A 15,553-nucleotide genomic window follows, 5' to 3' on the forward strand; every position below is an offset into this window, starting at 1 on the left:
CTGCTTGTCTGGTACTCTTGTATCCCTGGTGCTTTTCATTGATTAGCCATCAGCATGGTTCCTGGCCACTCCAAGGCATATAGAAGAGGTTTTTAGTAGGGCTTCCCAATAGAGTACAATGTGTACAGATTGTAAGGTGGTACTTGAGATTACTAGTCATCATTTTATATATGTACATATATGTGCAATACTAACCTGAATTAAAGTGACTCTGTGTTCACTGCAAAGTTACATCCCTCTTAGAGACTTTAGTAATAACTCTCCGGTTACTGTTTCCTCCTCTCTTTCTCCTCCCTTCAGCCCCTCAGGGAGCTACGCCTCATCTGCAGAGCTAAGTCGTTGCAGCAGTCAACTGAGCGAGGAGGACTACGGCGGCGAGTATGGAGAAAGGGACCCTTACGACGAGAATGACTCCTACCACTCCTGCCACTCGTCTGTGAGCTACAGCAAAGGCTCTCCAGACTGGGACCCTGATGAGACCCAGGGGCAGTACAGTGACGAGGGCGGCTACAGCAAAGATGGAGGAGAGGAGGCAGCTCTCTATGAGGAGGAAGATGGAGGACTGTATGAGGGAGAAGAAGGAGGACTCTATGAGGATGAGGAGATGATGTATGATGATGAGGATTTGTACAATTTGGATGGGACCCTCAGTGAGGACTTGGAGCCTCCTTTCACCCCCACCCCAACATCAACAGCTCCCACAACTTTGGATGTACCTGGCTCCAGACCTCCTCTCGAAAAACAACCGTCTTTACATCAACAGCAGCCCACTTCTCAACCCCCTAACCAAACACCCAACCAGTCTAATCCTCCTGGCATGGCCCCATCAGCACAGCCCACTTCTGGTCAACCGACAGCCCAACCACTTAAACAGCCCCTTCCCCAAACACAGCCTCAGCCTCAGGCAGCCCCCTCTGCCACTTCCTTCTTCTCAATGGCCAAACCGTTAACTGCTGCAGTCACAGGTTTGGCCTCTACTTTCCTGTCTTCTGTTCCCGCAGCTCAGCCCGCCCAGTCTCACCCTCCAGCCTCAGCCATTTCTCAGCAACAGCAGCCTCCTGCAACTAGCTCTGTCCCTCCATCTCACCCAGCCACCATGGCTAACTCAGCCTCCCAGCCCCCCAACGCTTCTCTGGGCCCTCCCTCCCAACAGACTCCTTCCTCTGGGCCGCCTCAATCCCAACCCAATGGTCCTGCTACCACCCAGTCAGAACTACCCGAGGAACAGGATCTCTACCTGGAGGAAGAACCATGGCTAGAAGAGGAAATGGAATTGGAGAAGGAGGCCCCAACACCTCCCGCTCAACTAGAGGAGGAGCTCCCAGAGGAGGATACAGATGAGCGTTTTGATGACAGCAGGCCGCCGACGCCAGTAGAGGAAAAAGAGATGCCTCCTGAGAGGTAGGAGAGAAGGATGAAGGGGAATCAGATCAATGAATTAACTAAAATAGACAACAAGAGAAAGAGAAAGTACAAATTCTATAAATGTACAAAATGAAGATATTTTTACTTAAAATTATAAACTGTTTTTATATTTGTAGTCCTCCAGTCATAGAGGAGCCAAAAGAGCCAGTGGATCCAGCAGTCAGAGCCAAAGAGAACTGGCTCAGAATCTACAACAAAGTCTTAGAACAGCTTCGGGAGGTAAGACCACAAGTGTTTCCTAACTCTAGGTTTGAACCCCACCCTCACTCCAAATTCTAGTCCAGTCCATCCCAGAGCTGCAAGCCTGCTTCAGCTCTATCCTGTCATATTAAAGATATTCCTGAGTTCAACAGACTCTAAAAGTGTCCACCAAGTAATTGAAATATGGATGTGTTGTGCATTATTTATTTGCAAAGGCTTGGTGCACACAGTAAGCTCTTGAGTTCTATATACAGTAGATGGTGATTTTTGCTAGATGCCAGAAACAAGGCTCAAGGTTTTCACATTGAAGAATTGCTTCTATTTTTGTTTTTTGTAAAAATAAAAAATAAAACACTAAAAGCTTGAATGACAACAACCTTTTTGTTTTGGCTTTGTTAAAGCACCAAACCACCAAAACTGCTTGTTTTTATTGCACATTAAGTTTTGCTTGATCAGTTTTCACTTGCATATTTTATTCACATATTATGTTGCTGTTCATTATGTTGGAATTCAGTTGAACAAATAATTAATCACTTGCTTTGATGTTTATGTTGATGTATGTCGCGTTTTGTTATTTTACATTTTGCTTATTTTTCGTTTGTCCTTTTTTTGTTTGTTTCTTTGTTTGTGCCGACCCACTTTGTTTTCTTTCCAGTTTCATGTCATTGCCATAGTGACACTCGCATGCACTTTGCTCGGCCATCATTGGAGCATGCTGACAGGTAGGTATCCCAATTGGTTGCTTGAGAGAAAGAGGGATATGCGTGAAACAGTTGACTTGTGGAACTTTTGACTGTCTGTAAACAGGCATCTTCACGCAATCATTCATCTTCATAAGAGCTTGATAGTGTCTTTTCTTCAGCAGATGTCACTCAATCTGATTTAAGCGAGACATAATAAGACATGTCTGATTTTAAAATGAAGGGAAAATGGTTTGTGAATTGTGTTCATATTTACTTTGCTATAATGATATGAAAATTTTTAATATTTTTTCAAATTTTGGTTATTATAGTTGAACATTAGCTTTATTACCAGTTGTATAAATTGTTCAAAGCATTCAACGGATGTTTGAGCAACAGTTCTGTGCAGGAGGTTTATCCAACCCAGCACCCTTTTAATGACTGATGTAGTAATACAATAATGGGATGTGTTTTAGATAGTGGAGGGACTGATAAACCACTTTCAAAATCGGTTAATTAAGGTCTAGTGATGCAGCCTCGTAAATAAACACCAGAAAAGACTGCAGGGATGATCTTATTATTCCTTTTTTATTTGTCTCAGGCCCGCGGGGAGACTTCCAACTCTCTGTGGTTTGGTAAAGGAGGGTGAGTATGCTCTGTCGATTGCTCAAATAATTTACTTCCTCTTTCATTGAACACATTATAAATCACACAATGAATCAGTCAAGATAATCCAATAAATCAAGTCAAAGTATCCTCAGATTATCATGGAAACCTGCCACCCCGCCCTGCCTCAGATTGAAAATGCCCTTCTCTTGTCCGGGAATCCTCTGTTCTATTTCACTCTGATCCGCAGGCTCATCCAGCTCGTGGCATTTGGCCAGGCAGTATTGAACAGCGATGGGCTGCCCTGATTTAGCTGGCAGGTCATTTGTAGATGAGGAAAACCTCAGTGTGGAACTGAGGCTGCATACTAAAGAAGTGCAAAGTTACCCAAATAGAAACCTAGCAATTTATAGCCAGGTGTGTGGAGTGTCATGTCACCGTTAGAGACAAGGCAGTCTGTTTAATCAAACTCTTCAGTAGCATTAGGAATAATGCTACTAAAATAAAAAAATAGAGGGAAATTTCATCTTCCCCATTGTAACAAAACACAATTTCATTGAAAAATATATTGATGATATACTTTTAAAATCTGCCATTCATACTGATTAATGTATTATGACTGATACTCTTTCTCCTCTTTAGAATGGGAGGTGCACTTTACAGTATTGACAGCATGCCTGACCTTCGCAAGAGGAAAGCCATTCCTCTAGTCAGAGATCTGGTGAGAAACAAACATGGACACACAAATCTGCAAATTATACACGGGTCTTGCCCTGGGTGACCTGGAGATCATTGGTTTCTCTTAACCTCAACTTTGTTTAAAAAACAAGCATTCTCTTTTCCTGCCTTCAAGGTTTTATACATACTGTAGTTAGATATCCTCCTCTGGGAGCAATGTGTTTTTAGCCTACTCATGTGGATTTCAGATGGTAGCTCATTCCACAGCTGTGTCATACAGTCGTACCATTGATTAATTATATGCTTGCATTGTATCTGTGGTGTTAATTTAATTGCAGTCATTAATCAATGTAGTGCCACTGTTCTCCTGTAGAGGTGATGGCATTCAGAGTGATACATACATCAGATATTAGAGGCTGACACATACCGATATTGCATCATAATATATTTGAATATTTTTGTATCCATTTCTTTATCATTTTTGTCTCTCATTCCTCTTTTCATCACTGCCTGGCATCATCAGGCTATGGTGAGTACATGTTTACAGAAATCTAAACATAAAATAGTTTTTGCCAGCAAGGTTTAGATACAAACATAAACATTTTTCTCTGCTCTCTTGTTCCAAGTCTCTAGTGCAGAGCTCTCGTAAGGCTGGAATCACCTCGGCCATGGCTTCCACCACTCTCGGCAACGAAGAGCTGGTGAGTTTCCCTCAGTCCCATTCCCTTTTTCACAACCAACTTTGAATTTACAATGATATCAAACTTCTCTTCTCCACGCTCTTTGCAGAAAAGTCATGTTTATAAGAAGACCCTGCAGGCTCTCATCTACCCCATCTCCTCCACCACACCCCATAACTTTGAGGTGTGGACAGCCACCACCCCCACCTACTGCTACGAATGTGAGGGGCTGCTATGGGGTATCGCCCGACAAGGCATGCGCTGCTCTGAGTGCGGCGTCAAATGCCACGATAAGTGCCAGGATCTGCTGAATGCTGACTGTCTTCAAAGTAAGAGCTTTTGCACAAAAGCAGTCTTTCAAACATATTCATCTATTTTTACTCAGTTACAAAGACACACACACACACACACACACACACACACACACACACACACACACACACACACACACACATAGGCTTTGCACACAAACTCTAAACTTGTTTTAGCTCCTCCTCTGTATCCTTCTGCCAGATTGACATCCCATTATTCTTGTCCTCTATCCTCTCTCACTTTCTCCTCCCTCTTCCTTGCCAATTTATCTCCTGAGTAATGTGCTGTCATACCCCTACCTCACTCCTCTCTCTATTCCACTCATAGCCTTTGCATCCATACTGCTCAGTGTAATTCAGCTCCACAAGGGTGACTTATCCTATTCCCATACTGTTTTTAGAGTCAATCTACACAATGTATAATTCATTGCTCTGCTGTCTCCAAAGAGTCTCATAAGATCTTGTTGCCAAAAGCATCTGTTAGTCTTTTACTCTCCTACCAGCTCCTTTTTCCTGACCAGGTCTGTGGTAACATGGATGATGTTTCCTTTTATATAGTGGAAGGTTTGGGGTTTGATTTCAGGCCAGGGATTGTCAAAGACAATAAAATTGATCTGATACTTTCTTAACTTAGCTGTCAGCTTTAAAAAGAAGGAGGAGATAAGCCACTAGTCTGACATTTCTTACTATTGATCCATTGTCTCTGTCTTCATGCATCCATCTCATCAGGAGCAGCAGAAAAGTGCTCCAAGCATGGTGCAGAGGACAGAACCCAGAACATCATCATGGTTCTGAAGGACCGCATGAAGATCAGAGAGCGGAACAAGCCGGAAATCTTTGAGCTCATTCTGGAAGTGTTTGCCCTCGACAAAACAACGCACGGCACTCAAATGAAACAAATCAAGCAAAGCGTGCTTGATGGGACCTCTAAGTGGTCAGCCAAGATCAGCATCACAGGTAAGTGATGCTATTTTATCCTGACTGTGGGGTTAAAGGTTTGAGGCTCAAAGATTGTACAGAATGTGAAGTCCATGTTTGCTGTTTTGGGTTTTCTTTTCTACCACTGAAAATGTTTTCTGAGGCTAATATTACAGCTGCCAAAGACTTTGTTTAAATGGACACACGTCTTCTCCTTCGCCCTCAGTTGTATGTGCTCAGGGTCTGCAGGCTAAAGACAAAACGGGTTCTAGTGATCCTTATGTGACTGTTCAAGTTGGAAAGACCAAAAAGAGAACCAAGACCATCTACGGCAACCTCAACCCCGTCTGGGAAGAAAATTTCCATTTGTGAGTACCAAGAAAAAAGTCTCCAAAGCAGTTTTAATGCAAATATTTTATTCTGTGTTTTAGTAATCACTCACCTCTGTCTCTGCCTCATCCAGCGAATGCCACAACTCATCTGACCGCATAAAGGTTCGTGTGTGGGATGAGGATGATGACATTAAGTCACGTGTGAAACAAAGGTTTAAACGTGAAAGCGATGACTTCCTGGGTCAAACCATCATTGAAGTCCGGACTCTGAGCGGGGAGATGGACGTCTGGTACAACCTAGGTATGTTTTTTTTTTAAAACAGAAAAAAAGGAAATGCATAATTAGAGATGGATGAGCAGAGCAGGAAGTCACTCAGAGATAACAGAACAAGAAACAGATAATTGAACTGCTAGTCTCTTGTAGATTGAACAAGATTAGCCAACTAAACAGGCATGTATATCTTCCTTGTATTTGACAGACAAGAGAACCGATAAGTCTGCTGTGTCAGGAGCCATCCGGATGCACATTAGTGTGGAGATCAAAGGAGAGGAGACAGTTGCCCCATACCATGTTCAGTACACCTGTCTACATGAGGTCAGTCGGAGAGTAAATGCTGCTGTGATTATTTGAACTTGAAATAAAACATAAAATATGCAAGAGCTGCCAGCTATCCTGAGTTAATTAGTTACAGGCAATGTAATTCTGTGTTTCACACTAACAAAATCAATCACCTTGTAAACTCTGTTTCTGCCACTGCATGCTGGGAATTTGCTTTCTTTCATATAATAAATGAAATAACCAACATTAGGTCTCTTGCAGTTGACATCATTAGTTAGTGTCTGTAATTATTGAGCCCATATCATCAATATGATGGGATATAGACTTTCCGGAAATGGGGCAGACATGGAGTCCTACAGGCTATTTCAAAGTTTCATACATAATTCTGTTAAACTGCTTCAAGAGAAGCTGAGTCACCCTCCTGTAAAAATTAAAGCACTGGGGAAGAGCTTGGGCAACATTAAACTAATGTGTTTAGTTTGAAAATGTAGACAAAGGCAGTGAATGTGTGTGGGTTTCTTTTTACATCCTGTTCATATTGAATAGGCTTTAATAAGTACAAATGTAAGACATGTCCATTATTAGGAGACAAGAATGAACATCTGCTGCATTCTTGTCTTCAAAAACCAGCTTGATGAGCAGTTTGTATTAGATAAAGAGATTTTTCTCACATCTTTCTTATTATTAATGCTATTCTTGTTAATGCTATCTAAAACATTGAATGATGCTTTTTGTGACCCCAGTGTTTCTCTGTAATTTAAGGCTTGTGGCTTTCCAACAGTACATCTTAGGCCTTTGACACTGATTTATGGGTCCTTGTCTTGATGACTGACTGATTAGATGTTTATGTGATTTGTTCTACAATCTGCAAAACACTTCAGGTCAATACACAGGTGATAATAGTTTCATCTGACGCTCAGATCTCATACCTGTCTGCTGTCATTGTTCAGCATTTGTTCCAGTACACCACTGAGGAGCAGAACGGCGGTGTTGTAAAGATCCCGGATGCCAAAGGGGACGATGCCTGGAAGGTTTATTTTGAAGAGACGGCCCAGGAGATAGTGGACGAGTTTGCCATGAGATATGGAGTAGAATCAATCTACCAGGCCATGACGTAAGTCCCTCAACCATCACTCTCAATGTGTGAATGTGGAAGTTAAATAGGAAACAACAAACCCTTAAATTTAAGTCTTTACTTAGAACCTAAAGCTTTCTTTTTTCAATGTGTACTGTCCAGCTATGAGTATACCAAGATTTTTTCTAATACATGATTATCAGGAGCACATAATAACCTTTTTGCCTCTTCTCTCCCAAAGGCACTTTGCCTGCTTGTCATCTAAATACATGTGCCCAGGAGTGCCAGCTGTGATGAGTACCCTGCTTGCAAACATCAACGCTTACTACGCCCACACCACCCAGTCCTCCAACAACGTTTCTGCATCTGACAGATTTGCTGCATCAAACTTTGGTGTGAGTCTCTCAGAAAGAAACATGTCATGTCTTTGTATATGGAAATATATACAACAATGCACCTTACTGTAAATGCTGTTGTTAAGAATACTGCTTTTGTCTTTAAAATCAACTTGTTCTTGGCTCCTCTGTGGTTGTGGATGAAATTCAGTTTAGTGTGACCATGCCTACTTTCTCAACATCCAATCAGCTGAAGGTGTCAGACCAGACAAAAGTTTGTGTAGTCAAATGTTACTGACTGGTGGGATGTTGTTCTAATTCTGAGAGGTTTGTTCTGTTTTCTTGTCATTTTCTGTTTAGAAGGAGAGGTTTGTCAAACTGCTGGATCAGCTGCACAACTCTCTGAGGATTGACCTATCCATGTACCGGGTACTAACTCTTAATCTCTAAATCTATTTAAATCAACTCAAAATGTTATGATTCCAAGTTACTAGCTGCCGCAGTCACTTTATTACGTCGACTATATGTGTATTCATGTATGGGTTGGTATGCTTTTGTCTTATTTTTGTCTGAAATTAAAATGATTTCTCAATATGGTTACTGCATATATTTATTTTCTTTACCTTATACTTGGCCCTTTTTGCCTTTGTGTGTGTCCACATTTCAGAATAACTTCCCTGCCAGCAGTCCTGAAAGACTACAAGACTTAAAGTCTACAGTTGATCTCTTGACCAGCATCACTTTCTTCAGGATGAAGGTAAGGGTGAAAAAAAATGTTGAAATTAATATTTTGTTCTCCTTTTGTTCTTTTCATTTCGCATTAGCACATGACTCTGAAATAAACACTGTGAAAACCTCCTGTACTTTCTGGAAATTAGCCTGAGGTGTAAACTGAGAATCAGCATAATCATTACCCTATCCAAACTGAACCTATTATCAGAAAACTGTGTGTTTGTGTGCGCACATCAGGGTGTTAATGTATGTTGGTGCTATTTATACAGCTCAGTGAGTTTATTGTTGAATTCCCACTGAGATAACTTCCTGCTTAGACAGTGACTCAGACTGTGTGTGTCAGACAGTTCTTTGAGGTGAATTGAATATAACCATATGTTGTGCAACGTTTGTGTTCAGGTCCAGGAGCTGCAGAGTCCCCCCAGGGCGAGCCAGGTGGTGAAAGACTGTGTGAAAGCCTGTCTCAACTCCACCTACGAGTACATTTTCAACAACTGCCACGACCTCTATAACAGGGAATATCAGACAGACCCTGTAAGTCTGTGTGTGTTTGCACATGATACCATTGATACCATCACAGTATTTGTTTCCCTGTTAAAAAAAAAATGTGATGGATGCATTATTTTATCCTTAACCTCTTTTTGTCTCCAGTCAAAGGCTGTCCCTCCAGATGAACAAGGTCCCAGCATCAAAAACCTAGACTTCTGGTCCAAACTCATCACACTTATCGTCTCTATCATAGAGGAGGACAAAAACTCCTACACTCCTTGTCTTAATCAGTGAGTCTCTGCACATTACATCTGGCCATTTGCTCTTTTATTACATCTTATATAGCATTACAAATTTAGATTGCAAGGTTGGTTGAAAAAAAAAAATAGTGCTATTTTTTAGAGCAAAAGCTGTTGGAAGCCACAAGGTTTATCCTGACAGTTCTGACAGAGAAGCTAGATGTGTACACACAATATCTAATAATACCCAACTGAAAAAAGAAGCATGCAACTTCAGAAGAACATCTTTCTGTCCTAATTCTGTATATCTTTGTACCTGAAATGTGGGCTGTAGGCAAACCTTTAGCCTGTGTGTACACAGACCTGTCATTCCAGTACAACAGCTGTTTTGGTTGCTGGGTGTAGTTAACAGTAAGATCCCAATGGGACCCTTACATAGCTGTTAGTTTAGTATAGTTTAGTTCTATAGTTTTATACTAGTGATTCATATTTTGTGGGGATTTATTCTCGTTGTTTTGGGAGACAATGAAAATGTTAGTGTCTTTTATTTTCTTATCTCTACTGGTTGCCTTTCTCTGTCTGTGGCAGTTTAAAATAACACAGAAAACACAGATGGAGTGAGAACCGTAGAGAACTATTACTGGGGAACGAGCTGCATTTAAGCTTAAAAACTGCATCTTACAGGTTTCCCCAGGAACTGAATGTTGGCAAGATCAGTGCAGAGGTCATGTGGAATATGTTTGCACAAGACATGAAGTACGCCATGGAGGGTAGGTTTCTGTTTGTGTTGTTGGTATTGTTAAGGTCACAGGCCAGAATAAGAGCGGGGTGGTTTGTCTCTTAGTTTGTCTTAGATATTTGTGCTTTTAAAAGATTGATAAAAAGAGGTGAAGTGGGACTTTCCTCATTCTTTCCCTCTCATTTATATTCAGAGCATGAGAAGAACCGCCTGTGTAAAAGTGCAGATTATATGAACTTACACTTCAAGGTGAAGTGGCTCTATAACGAGTACTGCAAGGAGCTTACCACTTTCCAGAAGCACGTACCTGAATATCCCGCGTGAGTACCACATAACAGCATCTACACCTTTCCTCCTCCATTTGCCATGGTGGCAGAGATACTTAGTCTATGCTCATTTCCTTTTTTTGCAGCTGGTTTGAACCATTTGTCGTCATGTGGTTGGATGAGAATGAAGAAGTGTCGAGAGATTTTCTACATGGAGCCTTGGAGAGGGATAAAAAAGACGGGGTAACTGCTTTAATCTTTATTCCTCCTATGTAAAATGTTTTACTGGCAAACTAACAGAAACCCTACTTTGTTTGTTGCATCTAAGAGGGCTATAAAACAACATAAAACCAAACACCTCCAAATCTTTGATCATAGGTCTCTGATGCAAGATAAGTCTGTTCTGTAAATATGGAGCTACAACCAAAAGCAGGATAACTTAGTTTAGCATAAAGACACCGAAAAGGGAACAGCTCACCTGTCTCTGTCTAAGCTTACACAATCCATCTCCCTGCCCCTCCAAAGCTCACTAATTAAAACTAAAGCAGGAGTATAGACATGACCTTTTGTGGTTGTACAAGGGACCATGTGGCAGACTATTTACTGTGCGGTGCAGTGACTTCCTGAAGTCTCTGTGTCTATTCCTTTTGCTAATCTAAGCTAACAGACGGACGGTGGTAGCCTTAAATGTATTTACATATAGTTAAGGTGATCTAAATGTTGTATTAAAGAAGTCAGTATATATCCAATCAATGTCTAATCCATTCCTTTAAAAAGGCTATGCTAGTTTCTTTTCTTTTTTTTAATCAGGAAAATGTTGAGAAAGTTCTGAGAAAGTTCTGAAAAAGAAAGCAAGAGGCACTCATGTGAAACCAAAGTTTTTACTTCAAAATCTGATGACACAGTAAGAAAATACCAGTGGAAAGCTTAAATTTTACCTCCTACCTGCAGCATTTCTTCCCTCTAAAATATATCTATGCATTACTCATGTAAATTCAGGCAGTATCTCTCCTGACTCGGCACATTCCAGGCTGAGAAGACCAGGTTGAAAGCCTCAAGGCAATCAATAAAGACTCCATACCAAACGGGGAAAGAAAAACTTCACTGCAGTGAATAGTAGATGCTAAACACACACACATACCACACAGTGACCCATACTTTCTCTGTCTCTCACACCTACATATCCACACACAGAGTGGGTTGATATAGAGCAGCTGAAGATTCTCTCAGCTCGTACGTCAGGAGTCCTTTGGGTCCAATTATCGTGACCAGAGGCAGCTTCTGCATCCCTGTGTCAGCGAAACAGCAGTCTCCACTCCAAGTCACATAACACTGTTCTCTAATGGCCGGGCTGTTAATGAGGGACTTGCTCCCATTCATAACCCTCTGCTCACCTCCATTGCTCCTGTCCAGGGGAATTACTCACAAATCTTTACTCTGATGCAGCTGAAGAAGGGGCAGTTTTGTCAGCCACAATGTATAACAGTACTGTGAACTTCTCCCATGGGTGGCTCTCAGGGGGGGATCTGACTTCTCTCTGTCATGTTAATCGTTCTCAGATCTCTGTGCTGCTTCTTATACTTTTCCCTCTGGTCCCGTTCTTTTTTTTCTTCTTCTTTCTATTCTACAGTTCCAGGTCACGTCAGAGCATGCTTTGTTCTCCTGCTCCGTGGTGGACGTGTTCTCTCAGCTCAATCAGAGCTTTGAAATCATCCGCAAACTCGAGTGCCCAGATCCTCAGATCGTTGGAAACTACATGAAGAGATTCGCCAAGGTGACTCACCCTTAAAGGTTCTCACAGAATGTCCCCACCTGAATCCTTACTGTGTGTGTTACTGTATACTCTTTTTTTTTTCTTCCTTGCAGACAATCGGCAACGTCCTGCTGTCTTATGCTGACATCATTGCAAAAGAGTTTCCAAATCACGTGAAGAAGGAGAAAGTGGTAGGTGTATGAGGTGGTGGGCACGACACCAGATGGAAACTTGAGTCGGTGGAATAAACTGTGACGACTGTTTTGAACGCATTTTAGCTTAATCAAGACTTGGTTTTGAGATATGGTGTACGCTATCAAGTTGATTAATTTCACCACAATAAACCACTCTTCAGTGTAATAGCTGTCGCTCAGGTCAGAGTGTCTCAAAGTGAATTAGGGCTTTGTAATTAGCTGAATGTGGTGTAAGTGGGCTGCACTCCCAGAGAGACCCGGAGTCCCCAGAGGAGCAGTAATTACAAAAACTCTTGCTTCTCCTGCCCTGCATCACCCAGAGGGTTTTCACAGAAGAGGCAATAAAAAATGTTAGAGGGACTAACCTTGATTGATTGCAATGAAAAGCTAGGAGCAGACAGAGGAAAGAGACAGAGAAAATGAGTGTGTGCGTCTGTGTGTGTAATGACTCGTCTCGATCTCCCCTCAGCCATGTATCATCATCAACAACATCCAGCAGCTCAGAGTTCAGTTGGAGAAGATGTTTGAGGCCATGGGTGGAAAAGATGTGAGTTCCATACATGCAGTCATTATTCTTGTAACTGAGCTACTATGACACGGCTCTTTTATTCATCAAATTTGTCTTCTTCTTTATGCAGCTCAACCTGGAGGCAAGCGACTTCCTCAAAGAGCTGCAGAACAAACTCAATAGCGTCATGGATGACCTCAGCCGCATTTTTGCCGTCAGGTGGGTGTGTCTTTGAGATTCACCTGTTGGAGTAAAAAGGTGCGTGTGTGTGTGCTGTAATGTTGTTTTTGCTGTGTGGCGGTTCAGTTTCCAGCCCCAGATTGAGGACAACGTGAGGCAAATGGGAGACATCCTGGCACAGGTTAAAGGTCAAACTGTCCCAGCAAATGGTAGTGTGGTTCAGGAGGCCGACAACGTCCTGCAGCCTATCATGGACTTCCTGGACAGCAAGTCAGTGCAACTTGATGTCACGCTAAAATACTGCTTAAGAGCTTTCTGAAATGTGATTGAGAAGTTGGTTTTAAGGCTTTTGTGTCTGCTTTTGCTAAAACAGAATTAAATTGTATTTCCATTTTTGGATATTGTTGGATACAGTTTTCAACATTTTGAAAACCACAAAAAGTACCTACTTCCCCCGGAAATGTTGAGCTTTTATTAGTGAATAAAAGATGAGTTTGATTTCTCACCAATGAAACTTCATCTTTCAGCCTGTCGCTGTTTGCTAAGATCTGTGAGAAGACTGTCCTGAAGAGAGTGCTGAAGGAGCTGTGGAAACTAGTCATGAACACAATGGAGAAAACAATCGTACTTCCAACACTTACTGACCAGACGGTATGTGATAAATAAAGACTATCGCTCCTTTTAGCTTCCTCTTCTTTCGTCTGTGCTTCTAAAGTGATTTTCTTTGCTGTTTCATTGTTTTTAAGCCATCTATTTTACCAGTACCCCATTCTCTCTGCCTTTCTTTCTTTCTGTCTTTCTTTCTCAGGTTATTGTAAGTATGTGTGTGTGGGTACAGTCTTTGTAAGCATGATGAAACACTTTTTTTAACAGGAGAATTAACAACACCTTCTGTAGCATCTGTCACCTGTTTATTTCTTTGTGGGTTTTAATGGCAGCACAGTGCATCAGATACAATTAAAGTCTCCCTGCAATACTGACTGACTGTACACCAAAGCACTAAAACGTTCTTCCTCTCACAAGATGAAGCCTGTGCTCCAAATGTCTCTTCTGAATCTGTCATTCTAATAGTAGCAAATCTGTAGTTTGACTCCTTTACCCTCACTCTTTAAACTGATTTCTAGTATCTTCAGCCGTCTGTCCTCACTTAAACTTCTGAACTCAACTCTCACTCTCCAATTCTTCCTCAGCTGCATCTTTCTCTCACAAACCACTGTTTTCTTTCTGTCTCTCCTAACTACACTCACTTGTCTGTCTGTCTGTCTCTCTCCTTGACAGGGCACTCAGATGATCTTCAACGCTGCTAAGGAGTTGGGCCAGCTGTCAAAGTTCAAGGTGATCAAAATAGACCAAAAAACAACAACAGCCTGGCAGAACAAAAAGTGTCTTACAAAATGACTAAACTGTATCAGTAGCTGTGGTGAAGATTGACACGTTTGTTTTATTTGTCGTGCAGGAGCACATGGGGCGAGAGGAGGCCAAAGCTCTGTCTCCTAAACAATGTGCAGTCATAGAGCTAGCACTGGACACTATTAAGGTAAAGTATGACTCGTCATAAATAGAGAACCTGCTGACATGCTGAAATGTGTGCTCTTGTTTCTCACTCTAACAATATTTAACTTTTGTCTGCACTTTCATTTTCTCTGAATAAAAGCATTGACAGACTGATCAACTCATCAGATGAAGCCCTTGGCTTTTAGTGTTGTTTTTCCACAGTCCACTTACCTCAGTCATGATGGAGATGGAATCATACTTAACAAAGCAACAAAGTTTAAGGGAAGGTGAAATCATAAAAACAGACAATCACTAAATAAGAAAATATTTGGCAGCAACATTTTGGATCTGTGTGATTTAAATCAGGTCAAATATGATTCCATTCAACCATACAATGAGGTTTAGCCTAATAAAAAACAGCTTTATCTGGAGGCATGGATAAACAAAGAGCTATGAAAACATTTTTCTCAATTCTAAGCATTTTTACCTTTAATAGGAACTGAATGTAATAGTTACGTTGAGAGTAGACTATTGCAGGTATATGGATGTTAGCATTACCAAAGTATCTTTATGGCTGACAAGATTATTGAACCATTTTGTCACATACATTTTAACACTCTGAGCTTTCTGTGTCCTACTCTATGTCTGTGTTTCTGCCAGTCTGACATAAGTGTGTCATGTCTCTTCTGTTACACAGCAATATTTCCACGCCGGTGGTGTGGGCCTGAAGAAAACATTTTTGGAAAAGAGTCCAGACCTGCAGTCTCTACGCTATGCCTTGTCCCTGTACACGCAGGCCACGGACAAGTTGATCAGGAAGTTTGTCCTCTCGCAGAACGCTCAGGGTACAGCTTCACACACATACTGTCACACGCTCTTACACACATTGTTTCACAGCAGGTTCAAACAATTCACCACAAAACGGCTTTCAGTTTCTCTCAAACAAGCTCTCCTGCTGATTCTTACTGTGACTGAAGCTTACGGAATTAAATGGGATTATGGGATTAAATAGAATAACTTGCTCACAGTGTAGGAAGAAAATGTTTAATTCATCGCTTCAGTGAGTTACAGTAGCGATGACAGCAAATGCAAAACTATTATTTGCATTGCAGTTTAAGTCAGAGTACAAATGAAAAAGAGTTCTTTCATGTCATCATTC

General features: G+C 41.4%; 1 protein-coding gene across 1 annotated transcript in view; it reads left to right on the forward strand.

Moving 5' to 3' along the window:
• The window catches only part of LOC132979023 (protein unc-13 homolog A-like), a 32,210-nt gene that overhangs the window by 11,992 nt on the left and 4,665 nt on the right, over positions 1 to 15,553 (forward strand). The window contains exons 10-38 of the mRNA XM_061044465.1: positions 301 to 1,401; positions 1,542 to 1,644; positions 2,908 to 2,951; positions 3,555 to 3,633; positions 4,114 to 4,119; positions 4,217 to 4,291; positions 4,380 to 4,599; positions 5,311 to 5,538; positions 5,726 to 5,867; positions 5,963 to 6,132; positions 6,311 to 6,426; positions 7,341 to 7,504; positions 7,707 to 7,860; positions 8,161 to 8,229; positions 8,468 to 8,557; positions 8,932 to 9,066; positions 9,184 to 9,311; positions 9,945 to 10,030; positions 10,193 to 10,319; positions 10,412 to 10,508; positions 11,896 to 12,039; positions 12,132 to 12,209; positions 12,682 to 12,759; positions 12,851 to 12,939; positions 13,027 to 13,170; positions 13,428 to 13,551; positions 14,179 to 14,235; positions 14,357 to 14,437; positions 15,092 to 15,239. Coding sequence (XP_060900448.1) covers positions 301 to 1,401; positions 1,542 to 1,644; positions 2,908 to 2,951; positions 3,555 to 3,633; positions 4,114 to 4,119; positions 4,217 to 4,291; positions 4,380 to 4,599; positions 5,311 to 5,538; positions 5,726 to 5,867; positions 5,963 to 6,132; positions 6,311 to 6,426; positions 7,341 to 7,504; positions 7,707 to 7,860; positions 8,161 to 8,229; positions 8,468 to 8,557; positions 8,932 to 9,066; positions 9,184 to 9,311; positions 9,945 to 10,030; positions 10,193 to 10,319; positions 10,412 to 10,508; positions 11,896 to 12,039; positions 12,132 to 12,209; positions 12,682 to 12,759; positions 12,851 to 12,939; positions 13,027 to 13,170; positions 13,428 to 13,551; positions 14,179 to 14,235; positions 14,357 to 14,437; positions 15,092 to 15,239 — 4,277 coding nt within the window. The remainder of the gene's footprint in view (positions 1 to 300; positions 1,402 to 1,541; positions 1,645 to 2,907; positions 2,952 to 3,554; positions 3,634 to 4,113; positions 4,120 to 4,216; positions 4,292 to 4,379; positions 4,600 to 5,310; positions 5,539 to 5,725; positions 5,868 to 5,962; positions 6,133 to 6,310; positions 6,427 to 7,340; positions 7,505 to 7,706; positions 7,861 to 8,160; positions 8,230 to 8,467; positions 8,558 to 8,931; positions 9,067 to 9,183; positions 9,312 to 9,944; positions 10,031 to 10,192; positions 10,320 to 10,411; positions 10,509 to 11,895; positions 12,040 to 12,131; positions 12,210 to 12,681; positions 12,760 to 12,850; positions 12,940 to 13,026; positions 13,171 to 13,427; positions 13,552 to 14,178; positions 14,236 to 14,356; positions 14,438 to 15,091; positions 15,240 to 15,553) is intronic.

This window comes from Labrus mixtus, chromosome 8 (assembly GCF_963584025.1).
Source record: "Labrus mixtus chromosome 8, fLabMix1.1, whole genome shotgun sequence".
NCBI lineage: Eukaryota > Metazoa > Chordata > Actinopteri > Labriformes > Labridae > Labrus > Labrus mixtus.